This window comes from Cinclus cinclus, chromosome 6 (assembly GCF_963662255.1).
Source record: "Cinclus cinclus chromosome 6, bCinCin1.1, whole genome shotgun sequence".
Lineage (NCBI taxonomy): Eukaryota > Metazoa > Chordata > Aves > Passeriformes > Cinclidae > Cinclus > Cinclus cinclus.
This window is the reverse complement of record NC_085051.1, coordinates 40,071,636-40,084,829: the sequence shown is the minus strand read 5'-3', so window position 1 is coordinate 40,084,829 and position 13,194 is coordinate 40,071,636. Positions and strand designations below refer to the sequence as shown.

At 40.4% G+C, this 13,194-nt stretch overlaps 1 protein-coding gene across 1 annotated transcript in view; it reads right to left on the bottom strand.

Annotated features, from left to right (window-relative positions):
* Positions 1-13,194, bottom strand: part of TTLL5 (tubulin tyrosine ligase like 5) — a 118,909-nt gene that overhangs the window by 102,149 nt on the left and 3,566 nt on the right. The window contains exons 3-8 of the mRNA XM_062494308.1: positions 12,102-12,184; positions 11,208-11,314; positions 10,559-10,689; positions 9,911-9,993; positions 7,867-7,936; positions 7,484-7,568 (exon numbers count right to left, since the gene is read on the bottom strand). Coding sequence (XP_062350292.1) covers positions 7,484-7,568; positions 7,867-7,936; positions 9,911-9,993; positions 10,559-10,689; positions 11,208-11,314; positions 12,102-12,184 — 559 coding nt within the window. The remainder of the gene's footprint in view (positions 1-7,483; positions 7,569-7,866; positions 7,937-9,910; positions 9,994-10,558; positions 10,690-11,207; positions 11,315-12,101; positions 12,185-13,194) is intronic.

Below are 13,194 nucleotides of genomic sequence, written 5' to 3'. Positions count from 1 at the left end.
GGTTGAAAATGGTCCGCAAACAATACTAAAGATATTCACTTTCATTAACTTATTTATCTGGCTTTACTGCAGTCCCATTCTCTCAGAGATCCTCCCCTTCTAATGAATCTTGTCCTCTTTAAAGTCTAAGGAAAGTGCTAAGTTAAGAAAATTAAGGACACATTCTAACACTGTATACAAGAGATTAGATTCCAAAAGCATCTAAGCAGAAATATTATAGGAGAGCTTCTACCCCAAAACTACAGCTGGAAATAGGAAAGGTTAAACTGAGGTTGACTGTGCATTGCTCAGTTTCCACACTAACTGCTGCCTGTAATACAGTCTCCCAGGCATAAGTAGCTGCAATCATATTGGGAACAACCCTGGCAGCCTCCCTCCCTTTCACTGCACCTTCTCTTTCCCCAGCAGGACAGAGGAGATGCCCTTCATTTCTGAATTCAAAGCTTAGAACAGAGAAGTGATACTCATACATTCCACTGTTCTGATACATCTGCTCATGTCTCAGCTGGTCACAGCCAAGCCACAGCAGCATATTCCAACTTGGATGAAGCCAACTACCCATTTTCTGTACCAGCAACTACACACTGCTACACAGCTCATCTTCCTCAACAGCACATTTCCCTTCCCTCTGGCTGTTTTTGTTGTGGATCAGAGAGGAAGAAAGAGCAACCAAAAGCAAGCAAAAGGGTGGCAGTAGCAGCAGCAGGTAGCCTGGGCAGCACAAAAAGAAAATCAAGGGAAAAATCCTCACTAATTCCTTCAGACTCCTGAACTACTCTCAGCCTCCAGACTAAGAGTATAACATATAAAGACATCCCAGCTCTCTGCCTCCCTCTCATGCTTCAGTTTCACCCTTGGTATTCAGATACTGACAGATTCCAGTTTTCCTTCCCTTTCTTATAAGAGTTCATTAAAAGTCTAATAACCACACTTAAGCTCCATCTGCAATAGATCACCTTCTTCTCAAGTGCTATGCAAATTTTCTCCCTACTCACCCAGCAGTCTACAAAACATGTCAGAGCTCACGCTGAAAAGCCCCCAAATCCACCACACCAAACTTTGGCCCTTTACCCACATCAATGCACCACCTCAGCCCAAACAACTACCCTTTTACAGTTCCAGGCAGGACAGTACCCAAGGGATTGTACAGCGCTCTTTGCCTTATCTCCAGAACGACTTCAGGAAATGAATTAACCACAAGGAAAAGGTTGCAAGTCATTTCAGAAACACGTAAACTGGATCATTAAATATTTACAAAACATGTTACATGGTTTTGCATGAAACTTGACAGCTCCAGAATGCTTATTTGAGGCACCTAGTCAGAGCCTCGGAAAGGAAGAAGAGAAGGAAAAATACTCTGGAGTGGGAAGAAGAAAAGAATAGTTAAACCCTCTTCTCTCAAATGAGTTCTACAAAAACACACATTATGATAGACTTTTCCATGACTGCACAGAGAGTTCCTGCATAAATGTCCTGGAAATAATCAGTGTAGTGCTTTTACAAGCATGCTCCTCACGTTTTATGCTTGGAGTCACTTTCCCTCGTTCCTCCCCGTGCATTAGACTTTAGGCTCCCTGTTAGTGTGTTAGCTGCCACTTTGCCTAGGAAACATAGCTCCCTTACAGCACAGGACAGAAAACAGAAGTCTAAATCACATCCCCATTCCTCCAACATTAATTTGTTTCACAGCATCCACCTGATATGTCAGGTAGCAATTGAGCATGAACAGGAGCTAAAGCTTGTAAGAGATTTGCTAAACATAAAAAGGAGTTTTGGTGACACCTCTCTGACGATAGTTTCTCTAATCAAAGCTGAATAAAATTACTCAAACAGTTCTATGTTAAAGAACAAGATCCAGGAGCAGTTTTACCAGATGTCTGAAGAACAGGGGGGAAAAATAAAGACTTTTTAAAATCTTTTCATAACAAATTTGAATATTTTCAATTTATGCATTGTCATTAACAGGATTTTGAACCTTCAGAACACAAGAAAACACCATGAGGATAACCAAGCACTGTCAAGGTTGTGGAATCTCCCTCCTTGGAGATACCCAAAAGCCATCTGGACATGTTCCTGGGCAACCAGACCTAGATGGCCCCACTTGAGCAGGGGGTTGGACCAGATCCCTTCCAATCTCAGCTAGTTTGTGATTTGGTGAACCTCTCATGTTTTGTTTATCACATTCTCTAGTATCTCATTGTTCAGACTGTCAGCAGCTTTAGCAACTGCTTAGTAGCCAGTCTGTTAAGCACAACAATAGGGCCATGTAGTTACACACCTCAGTGATTCAGTAGTTATTCACTTCAGTGATCTGAATCTGATTATCTTCATTAAAAAGTAAGGAAGCAACATAAAGCCTTATGGCTTGAGAGTCTATTCACTGGCCTAAAGCCCAGCAGGTACATCAAATGAATAACACTGCTCCACAGTTTCTGCACAGAGCAATGTCTACCGAAGTGGCTGTAGCCAGATCCCAGGTGTCCATGCAGAAATAAATGAGTTGCACTCCCTAAGGACAGAGGCTGCTGGGCAGGGGTTACTGCAAGTGGGATGGGGCTGCTGCAGCTGGCTCAGCCAGCTCCGGCCTAAGCACAGCCTGTGAGCTAATGTGAATTCCTTGGCTCAAAGCAAATACCTGAATTCTTTGGAAACCACAGGAACACAGAACAGAAATGGTGAATATCCCAGAGGAGCCAGTGTCAGTTAGGAAGCCAGGCTGGAAGGTGTCACAAGGCTGAGTGGTATGAGCTCAGGCAGCATGCACAGCAGCTAGTAGCAATGCTGTGAAGCCCAGCAGTCTTACTCCAGAGTAAACCCTTGTGTCCCACTGGAAAGTTTCCCCAAGCTGCTGCTTCTTGGGCCTTTTGCACAAATATTTTGGTTTCAGCTCAGTTCTCCTTCTTTTTCTTTAATCTACTTTTCAAATGCAGTGTAAATCTGAATGACAAGTTCCTGACCCTTCCAACTATTCAAGCTCAGAAATAGGGCTGTCTAAATGTGGTTTAGGAGAAAAAGTACTCTATCAAGAAGTCTCCCCAAAAGAAGGAACAGGTTCACTATTAATACCCCACACTATGCATCAAGCCCTCATCATGCCTGCAGGCATCAAGCAACAGAGGTCCACCAGGCTCCTTTCTGTCCCACACAGAAGGAGGGGAAGTTAGACAGGAGAGAGAACTAGCAAAACAGGGAAAGCTCACGAACAGCACAAGCTATTCCTGGCCCTATGCTCTCTTCAGCTGTACTTCAGGCACAAGTCAGGCTTGTTATTCTCTACTCACATGAATGCTCCTACAAAAACCAGCATAATCCACCAATTCAGCAGTTTGCTCTAAATGAAGCCTTGGGACTCCCACATAACTGCACTTGGTGAGTCACATTCAAAAGTGTGTCAAAAGTTTATAATTAAGACTGTAGTTTATTAACAATGTACCTCTTATTCGAACTAAGATATAAAAGATATATCAATAAATATATTACATCACCTGTTTTGGAAATCTCAGATAAATAAAGCTACCAAAATTTTAAATGTATGATCAGATGACAAAAGAGTTATACCCTCAGGCAAACCTGGACCAAGCTTGCCATGACCACCTCATTTTCCAAATCTATACCTTCAGTGCAAAGGTCCCAGCTACATTCTCCAGGCTGTAATCATAGGTAACCAATCTAGACTATAATTGTCCTTTCCAGTACAAAGTTACTAAATATTTGCCAATTTAACAGATGTATGGCAGCACTTTGTGTCTACTTTTTTTTTTAATATGTACTAGAAAACTGTTCAACACACTTTTCAATCCAACAGGAGGATCTTAAGTCACCCAGCGCTGCTTTACATCTAACACAGCTTCAGTCTTGCTTCAAGCCTCAAGAAAGAGAAAAAAAATCCCCACCCCACTCCACTACCTCTAAACAGATCCCTGAATATCTCCAAATTAATCTATTAGCAGTGTTCCTTCTAGAGGTCTAGCAGGCACAAAATATGCAAGGAGTTCTGACAGAGTTGGAGGAAGGCACAACTAGAAAAGTTGTATTGTACACAAAACATAAAAACAGAGCACATTCACTGATACCACCCTTAATAACTCTCCAGAAATCTGAAAGCTGACTCTCTTCACTTGAGCATCTGTCCCCTTGTACAGCTTATTCTATATGGGGTGGAATGGAAATAGCTAAAAAAGGAACCTGCTCAACATCAGTGCTTCCTAAATTCTACTTGGTATTCTTTTAGAGGACAAACAGGGAAAAAAAAAAAAAAAAAAAAAAAAAAAAAAAAAAACAGAAAACCAAACCAAAAAGCCCTGACACAAACATTTTGAAGTCATTCTCTTCCTGAAAAGCTGCACTAAAAAAAATAATAAAAAAGAAAGAGAGAATTTTGGCCAGGGCAAACCAAATAGTTATTTAGTACTTTGAGCACAACAGCTGAAGGCCTTGTTACACACATCTGGGTACATACCCTTCTTATCTCCTTCAGATGAAACCTGGAAAGTGCAATGGAAGGTACAAAAACGTTGGATCCACAATCTCTTATTTCTCCTCAGCTCTGAAGCCTCAAATTCCACTCTAGATCATGTCATGACAAGTCTAACTGTGCCAGAAGAAACAAGGCCTAAGGAAACATCTAGTCAAACATCACAAATGTTTTTTATACTAAGTCTGTTCCTTGTAAAAATCATTACATCTTAGTTTTCTCATAGCACTCCTTTTCTGGTAGAGGCCACCAAGTTTACTGAAACAGTCAGGTTCCTCTTGGAATATGCAAAGCATAACATAGAGAGGAATATGACCTTTCAGACAGAATAAGAAAATGGAAAAAAAAATTTAAAACACCAAGCTAGGTCATCCTTACTGCACGTCACAGACTATTTGCCTTCAGAAAGCAAATTCAAAACATGGAAGTCACCACAGTGCATCACAGCACTAGATGAGGTTCCAAAACCAGATTGCTTTGTTCTGATGGTATTTTTTACCTTAGATTGCTTCTATACCACCTTTGATTCCAGACCCTGACATTACCACACAGTTCTGTGCTAGAAATTGTTTCTACCCTTAAGCAACATGGGTTTTTCTTCCTTAAGCAAAGTATTAAAAACTTCTACTCCCCAGGGTTAAAACATTTCCCTTCCCGTGAAGAGCTAAACTTTTATCCCAGCTTTAAACCAAAGCACTACTCTATGTGAGGCAATACAGTGCTCTCTCCCAGCAACATAGCTCATATTGTAAAATGAATAGCAAAACAGCTAAATAGGAAGCCATAATCCAGTAACTCTAGGTTCTTTACCTCTCACCAACTGAATCTGCAATCCAGGGTATGGAGAAAAAACAAATTGCTACAACTAAAGACCACTAGTGCCATCTGGAGGCCGCACAGAACAGCCCACCTAAAGTTACCAGCCCCTGCTCACCTTGAGCATTGTCCTCCAGGGAGCTTGCTAGTACTTGCAGCATGACCATACCAGCTGTACAGCCACCGCAGATGGGAAAAGCTTAAGTATAATTAAAGATACGTCTGCAAAAAACTTACAGCTATCGTGTGAAAGCATTCAACTACAAGAATTTAGCCATAGCTGACACTTCAGCTCAGTGGGCAGCTGAAGTTTAGTAACAGAACCAGAGGTATTCCCCAGAGTCCAGAGTTCTCTCTCTTGGAATAGAGATTACAGCTCATTATTTTCATTTCTTCTACACCTCTTCCATAGTTGTACTGGTAGAGTGGACCATATTGCAAAGAGGCATTAAGATATGTAGTGCCACATTTAATCTCCATGTACTATCTATCTCACAGAAAACTGAAGGATGGGATGCAATTTGAAAGAAAGGAAAACTTTGATTAGTGGTACTGTGGTGTCATGTAGATATATGTTCCACTCGTCATGTATGTTAACACCATATGCACCAGATTTGATTACAGTTTAAACAATGGAATCCAAACACACATTAAACTGCTAAGGATTTCAGAAAACTGAAAAGTGATTTGCAAGTATTGATACCAGATGGGCATTGAGAAGATGGGCAGGGAAGATTCAGAGTCCAGAATTGTTGATACTCATGTTTCTGAATGGATACCTAGATACGTACTTCCACACTCTTACCCTCAAGCAAAATATATTGCTCTGCTGACAAAAATGCACACTTATCCTCAGAGTAGAATACTTGTGTTTATACAGCTGCATTTTTCCAGAAGTAAACACATTTGTTACAAGATCAGCAGAACCACCTTTAGGATATCAATGATGGTGCAACCTCTAATCTTTGAAGTCCTGCTATGTCCCATTCTGAGAACATGCTAGAATTCTACACTATCTTGTTTCCCTTTCCACTTTCCAAAAACATGCCATATTAGCAGCTAACAGTTTAGCTGCCAGTTCCCAAGACAGAAGTCTTCCATGACTGGCATGTTTAAGGCTCCTTTTCCAAAGTGAATATGGTTGTTAAGCTTTCCACTTATGAAGATGAGCTTCCCCTTTCTGCCTTCTTTTAGGGAAAAATGTGTTCACATTACCTTTGCAGGCAGAGGCACATCACAACACACCTGCAGCAGGGTGCTCATCAATTTAATAGATATTGCTTGTGGGATCATTATTTATGTATTCTTTGGGATTCATTATCTTCTTCAGACAAAGATAATTTGAATTCAGTATCTCTCCAAGTCAGAGCCATGTCAAGCATGAACCCTAGATATATTCTGAATACATGAGATGTGCTTGTAAGAAAGATACAGCATTACTTTAAAACTGTTGCTGAAGACAGTTCTGTGGTGTTTTTTTCTCAAACCGCTACAGTTAAAATTCTGATCTGTTGGGAATTCAGAGGGGTGATTGCTCCAAATCCATTAATTACTACAGACAAATATTTTGCTAAATTTCTGGGACAAAGAAAAACGGGTATTTTTGGTAGATGAGTATTGATTCTAGGGAATGTTAGGGGTCTTTCATGACTTACATGCAAAGGAAAATTGTTACCTTGCAGGCTAAAAACAGTAAACTAGGCTAAAACCACTTAGTAGATACTGCAGAAAATACAAACAATGACCTAAAATTTAGAAGAGTCATTGATCTCATTCATTAACAGGTCTCCAATTACATTTTTCTTAGGATAAATTTGAGAAAGCTTGGATTCCCTTCCCCTCAGAGAACAGAGAAGAGGCACAAAGATATCAACAATCCCAAGTTTCAAGAACTCAGCCTCAAGAATGAACATGCCAATGACAATCTGTTTGGCCATTCAACCCTTGAGAGCTGAAAACTTGCTTTATTAATTATATACAAAAACAATAAAATTCCTCACTCAATATCCCATAATCTATATGAATAAACCTGATGGGACACAGCATGATGAAATAACATCTATTTAAACTCAGCAGAATTCCCTAACTGGCACTTTCCTCATTTTACTATTGTTACAGGAGTAGAGAGGCAAGCCAAGAAATGTCTGGATCACCAAGTGCAGGTACACGGAAAAACGAAGACTTCTCCCATACCTGGCCAATCCTTCCTCATAGAGATAGACGACAAGTGGATCATAGGATGTAACCAGAACATAGAGACGCACATCAAACTTGAAATCTGAAATACAGTTGTCAAGAGTCAGTGACTGCAAATATCTTTCAGACATCATAAATAGTTGAGAAATTTCAACAGACTCTGAGAGCAATAAACCATTGTCTGTTGCTGACACAGGTGCCTGAAGCTATCCCAGTTGAAAAGCTTCCAGGCTTTAATGAATTCTCTAGTTACTTTTGTCTGATGCTAGACCAAACTAGACCACTCAATTATTCAACTGAACTAACTCCTGAAAAAATGGAAGAGATCCTCAGATGCAGGGTTGAGGGAAGGGAGAAAAGCAATTCCTAAGCACACTCACCATCTATGAGCAAGGGATTGCTGATGTAACGAGATACCAAGATGTTGTCTTCCACTACAATTTGGTTTGGCTGCAGAAGAACAGAGAATTTAAGAGTGAAAACACAGGAGATGTAAGGAGTAAGAAGAAATTAGATCAAATCCACCATTTTTTCCTGCCTTTCCCTCCTGAAGCCACCCTGTACCTATAAGTATGTCTGGGGAAGGAAGAAATAAAACCAAAATGAAAAAATGTAACTTCCAGTCACAACACCTTTAAGGTAATTAGATCCTAAAGAGAAGTCTAGGAATGATTACATTGCCAAAAAAAACCTGCTCATTGAATTTTCCAGTAAAATACTCAGAGTAGCATACAGATTTAACAGCCACATGTCAAAGATGTAAAATAGGCAGAGGAAAAAAACCCCACATCTAAGAAGTAACTGTTACTCTGTTTGCTTCTCAAGGGTTTAACCAAACACATGGAGAAGGGGTTTAGAAGACCCAGGATGGAATACGTAACTACATTTGGTGGGGAAGTCACAAGTGAAGAAAATTACTCAACTTGTGATCTTTGCAACTACATCCTGGGCTGGTATCCAACCTTTCTGCCTACCTTCTACTGAGTCTCAGTTCACAGCAGGAGCTCCTGTACCCAAAAGCTATACTTGTAGGCAAGAACAGAAAGTTCCAACTATGAAAAATACACATCACAAAGTTATGGGATCTGTAGAAAAAGCTTTTACTTTTTGCCGTATGCAAGTCTCTCTTGTAACCAGTTTCTTACACAACATTTTCTTGCCTCCAGTTTGCAAAAGAGGCAAGAGAATCACAGGATTCTGCCTTTATTCAATTTTGCATCTATTCAGCCACAACACCAGAATCATGAGCAGAAAACCTAAGCATATAAAATGCTTATATAGGATATAAGAACAAGCTCAACTTCCCTCAGAATATCACATAAAAGTGACACCCTTTTCTATACGGATCAGAGAAATGCAAAGGTTTGTAATTTTCGGAGGGGTTACTGATGTTTTCAAAACCTTTTGTGATGAGATTCTGAAAGACACTCTTTTAATGGCATCACACTGAAAAAAACTGGCCTGTGGGCCAAAGTAGCTGCAGTGTTTCTTGAACAGAAATACACAAAGGGATATTGGTCCCAGAAGGGTATTTTCCCCAGGTCATGGCCAACTGCCATGTGAGCCTGAGCTCATTCCTCCCTTTCAAGCAAAGAAAAAACTGAGTGTAGCTCTGGAAATACTTACCTCATACACTTGGCGAATCGCTCCCTTATTTTATGGGAAATGATCCAAGTAGAGAACAGATGAGGCAGCATGACCCCTTCAGTGCAGGGAAGGCTAAAGGGGTTTGAATGAGTGAAAACAAAATGACTCAACAGTCATTTTGCTGCTGAGGATATTTATTGGAATCCCCTCATGTGTTTGGCTCCAGCTCAGATGTATTTGTTACCCATGACAACCTAACTCCCTGCAAAGCCCACAGAGAGCAAAAGACACTAAAACTTGCACATTGATTTCAAAAACTATCCCCATTACACCTCAGGAAGGACATGCTGGCTTTAGGTAACATAGATTTAAGATTGATACACTTCCTACTCTATCCAGATTCATTTAAACTGGTCTTTTCCATGGGGAAGTGGGAGACAAGGGGTCTGTTTGAGGACTGTTTAGGTCACGCAGGGAAACAACTAAGGAGAGCTCTGGAAATCCCCACAAGGTCAGCCTACTGTCAGCCACAAATAAGGCGTGAATCAGCACAGCTTCCCAAACTGTCTCAGGGAGTATAAACTTGCTCCTAATAAGCTAAGACTTGAAGGTAGATTGCAAGATGAGCACAGCATACAGAGACACTGCTTTCAGTTACACAGCACAGGCTCAAGCAGGCCTCCCAAGCTGCTCAGGGCTGTTGAACTGCTCACCAATATATGGCTGAAATTGAGTAAGGCCAGTGTCCAGTTACATGCCTCCATGCCTCTTGTCTGGAAGCTGACATAGTTTCAAAGACAGTGTTATTGAAAAACAGTCCTTTTAGTGAGCACTTACATTATTTACCAGGTAGACACCTCGACCTCTGGAAGAGGCCACAGGCTTCACTATCCATGGGCCTCTGTCCTTAGAATACGTATCTGGTTAAAAGAAAACACCACAAGTCTGCAACATTTTCCATTTTGCTTATTAACAGGGGAACAAGAATCAAGAATGTTGCCTATGGTAAAGGCTTCAGAGAACTCCATAAGGAGATCAAAGTCTGTTTTTTTTGACATGCTATTTCATCTCTCTGAATCAGTGCAATTATTACAGTCCCTCTCTGAAGCCCTTCCGCTGCTCCAATACGTTTATTCTTCTGCCCCAAGCCTCCTTTTGGCATTTCTCACTTCAGTACTCCCAGGCATTAAGCAGGGATATTGTGAAGTTGATCATCAACAACACTGTGCACATAAAAAGACCTCCATTTTGGAATCTTAAGCCCACATCAGCTTTTTGAAAACTTACACAGGCATGTAGTAAACAGCAGAATAGAAATTACATAAACAAATCGTGTGGACCTTTCCTACTGTCTTCCCAGCTTCCTCTAATTTTGTCGCCTTGACCACTGGCATGATCAAAAGGCTAGGATATTAAAAATTATTCCCTTCCCCCCACATCCCATTAGTTTGTTTTACATCTGGGCATCACCAGCCATTCACTTACTGCAGAAGTCCTGGTACTCTGTTGGGAGGATGAAAGTCTGAGGTAAGATATGGAATGTCTTGAACCCATGGGCCAGCTGCATTCGACAGACATTCTTGTACAGCCTGTCCTTCCGTGTCAGTTCATATGACCTGGAGTCACAAAACAAGGGACTGTATCTATTTTTCCCCTGACATTACAGCAACCCTTTGAAGTACCTGTAGCTTTGTCAGATGTCTAAACCCTAACCCTGTAACTATTCACAAGCTTTACTGCCTCTACTTTATGGCTGTATTAATATTGTTTGTGGCACTTCCCACAATTCCCAAGACAGACTGAAGCACAGCAATCTGTTATAAAGGCAGTTACAAACTTTAGCTGGGGACACAGGACTATCCCTCTAACTAAAAACCCAAAGTCACAAATAATTTACCATCAAATAAAGAAAATAAAATGAAAAATCCAATATTTGGGCTACAGACAAGCATTTAAATTTATATACTAGTCCCCCAAAACCCCAAAGGCCATTAAGAATGAAGACAGCATGTGGTGCTGGCCCAGTCTGTTGGGATTTTACAGTACCATGTATACTCTATTTTTTGGGGGTATCTACATTCAGATTTTTGCAAATCATCACAATGTTCAAGAAAACATGGTATCAAGGCCTTACCTAGGGAAATGATTGACTTTCTGAATATCTGTAAGGGAACGCAGCAAACAGGGCTTCAAGTGTGATCCTGTCCACATGAGATTATAATCACTGCTATTAGGGTGAACCTAAAAAGCAACATAAAAAACAACACACACAAAAACATCGAACTAATGAAAAGCAACACCACTTTGTCCCTCGATCTAGAAGGCCAAAGCAACTCTAGTTTAAGACAGTCTCCTCTGATTATCTCCAATACAAGGGCAACTCCAGCCAAACTGCTGCCCTAAGGTATTCTCATGCTGAGAAATAACCATGTCAAATTTTTCTAAATGAAGTTGTGAGACTTATTTTCATACATGGTTTAAACACTGTTTGCAAAGCATTTTAAATCTCTTCAGGAAACTTGTCAAATCAATTCTTCAAGCTGCTGTTATTCTGAAAAAAAAATCAACCCTACACATCCCTCAAATTGTCATTAGCTGTGCACAGGACATCTAGCGCAAGAAGGCACAAGAGGAGAAGTGTGAAATACTACATCAATACTTCTGACAGATTGTAAAGGCTGAGAAATTAAATCCTTCAGATCTTCCCAAGGATGTGATGCTTTAAAAGTAAAAAGAGAAAAAGCACATGACCAAACTTCAGCATTCCTTTTCCCCTATTTTTGAAGGCTTAACACTAATGGACTGTCCTTTGAGAGAGAAAAATGACATATTTTCAGCCTGACTAGCAGAGTATACTAAAAGACAAAACCAAAAGCTCAAGGGGGGGGGGGGGGGAGGGGGGAAGCACAGCAACTGGTTCTAACACCGCAGAGTGAAAATAAAAAGCAAAACAACAAACAAAACCCCAAAACATTATAACCCCCTCCCAGCCCAGCACAAGATCAGACCACAGGTTTGTTGTGCTCACCTCATGGAATCCATGGGCAGTCAGAATGCTCCGAACCAGCCGGCTGTCTGTTCGCACAATCTTATAGGTCATGTGGAAGCGCTCTGTGAAAGGGCAAAGAGACATGGGATTAATCTGTGCCTGGAAGAATAAACCAAAGTCACTCATGCTACCAAAAAACAACTCTTGACACTACAGCTGCACTTAATTCACAGAGAGCAGCAGCATGTAACAGGCAAAGGGAGACAGGAAATGCCAACATAAGCATCACTGACTTACATCAATCCTTAGCATAAACCCATCATATAAAAATAAAGCACAGGACAGCCTAACAAATATCCAGATTACTTTTTTAAAAACATTCCATTCTATAGACTGCTTTATAACACTCCGAACATGATTTCAGCTTCCTTCTCTATTAGATACTGGTATTCCCAGCAAAAAGTAATCATGTCTAATGCTCCTCATTAACACAAGCAGCTTATGTGATCACTTTTCAGATCCTGAAAGCCCAAAATTAAGCACTGAACTTTTGTTTACATCTCATTCACATGTACCAATCTTCCAACAAATAACTGCAAATACATTAAGAAATAAAGTAAACAGTACGAGGAAGTAAAATTATAAACTCACTATGCAAGTAGACAGTCATAAAAACAAAGGTAGTAAGCAGCCCTGGAGGTATAAGATAAACCAAAAGCAAGCAGCAAGACTAGAGGCCAACTGTAATATAAAAGGATGTAGCAATCCAAAAAAAGAGTTCAAAGACAGTAGAGAAAGAAATTGCAATGCTAGAATACAGAACTGCCTGGAAAAGGCAGTTTACAAATTGATTCAAACAGAGAATAAAAGGGTGAAGATTAGATTAAACTTCAGGAAATACGTTCTATCAACAAAAGTAAGCCAAAAAAGTAAGAAGTATCATAATCAGGAACAAGACAAAGCTGGAGAAAATTTAATGAGTTGCACTGTTCAGCAGTAGACTTGTTAAACCACGTGAGAAAACGAAGAAGAGACCCATGCTCCAGTAAAAATGTGAGTTACAATTACCATCAGCTTCTGGCACCATCCAAGAATGTTTTTAACTCACATAAAAAGGATTAGGAGTTTCCAC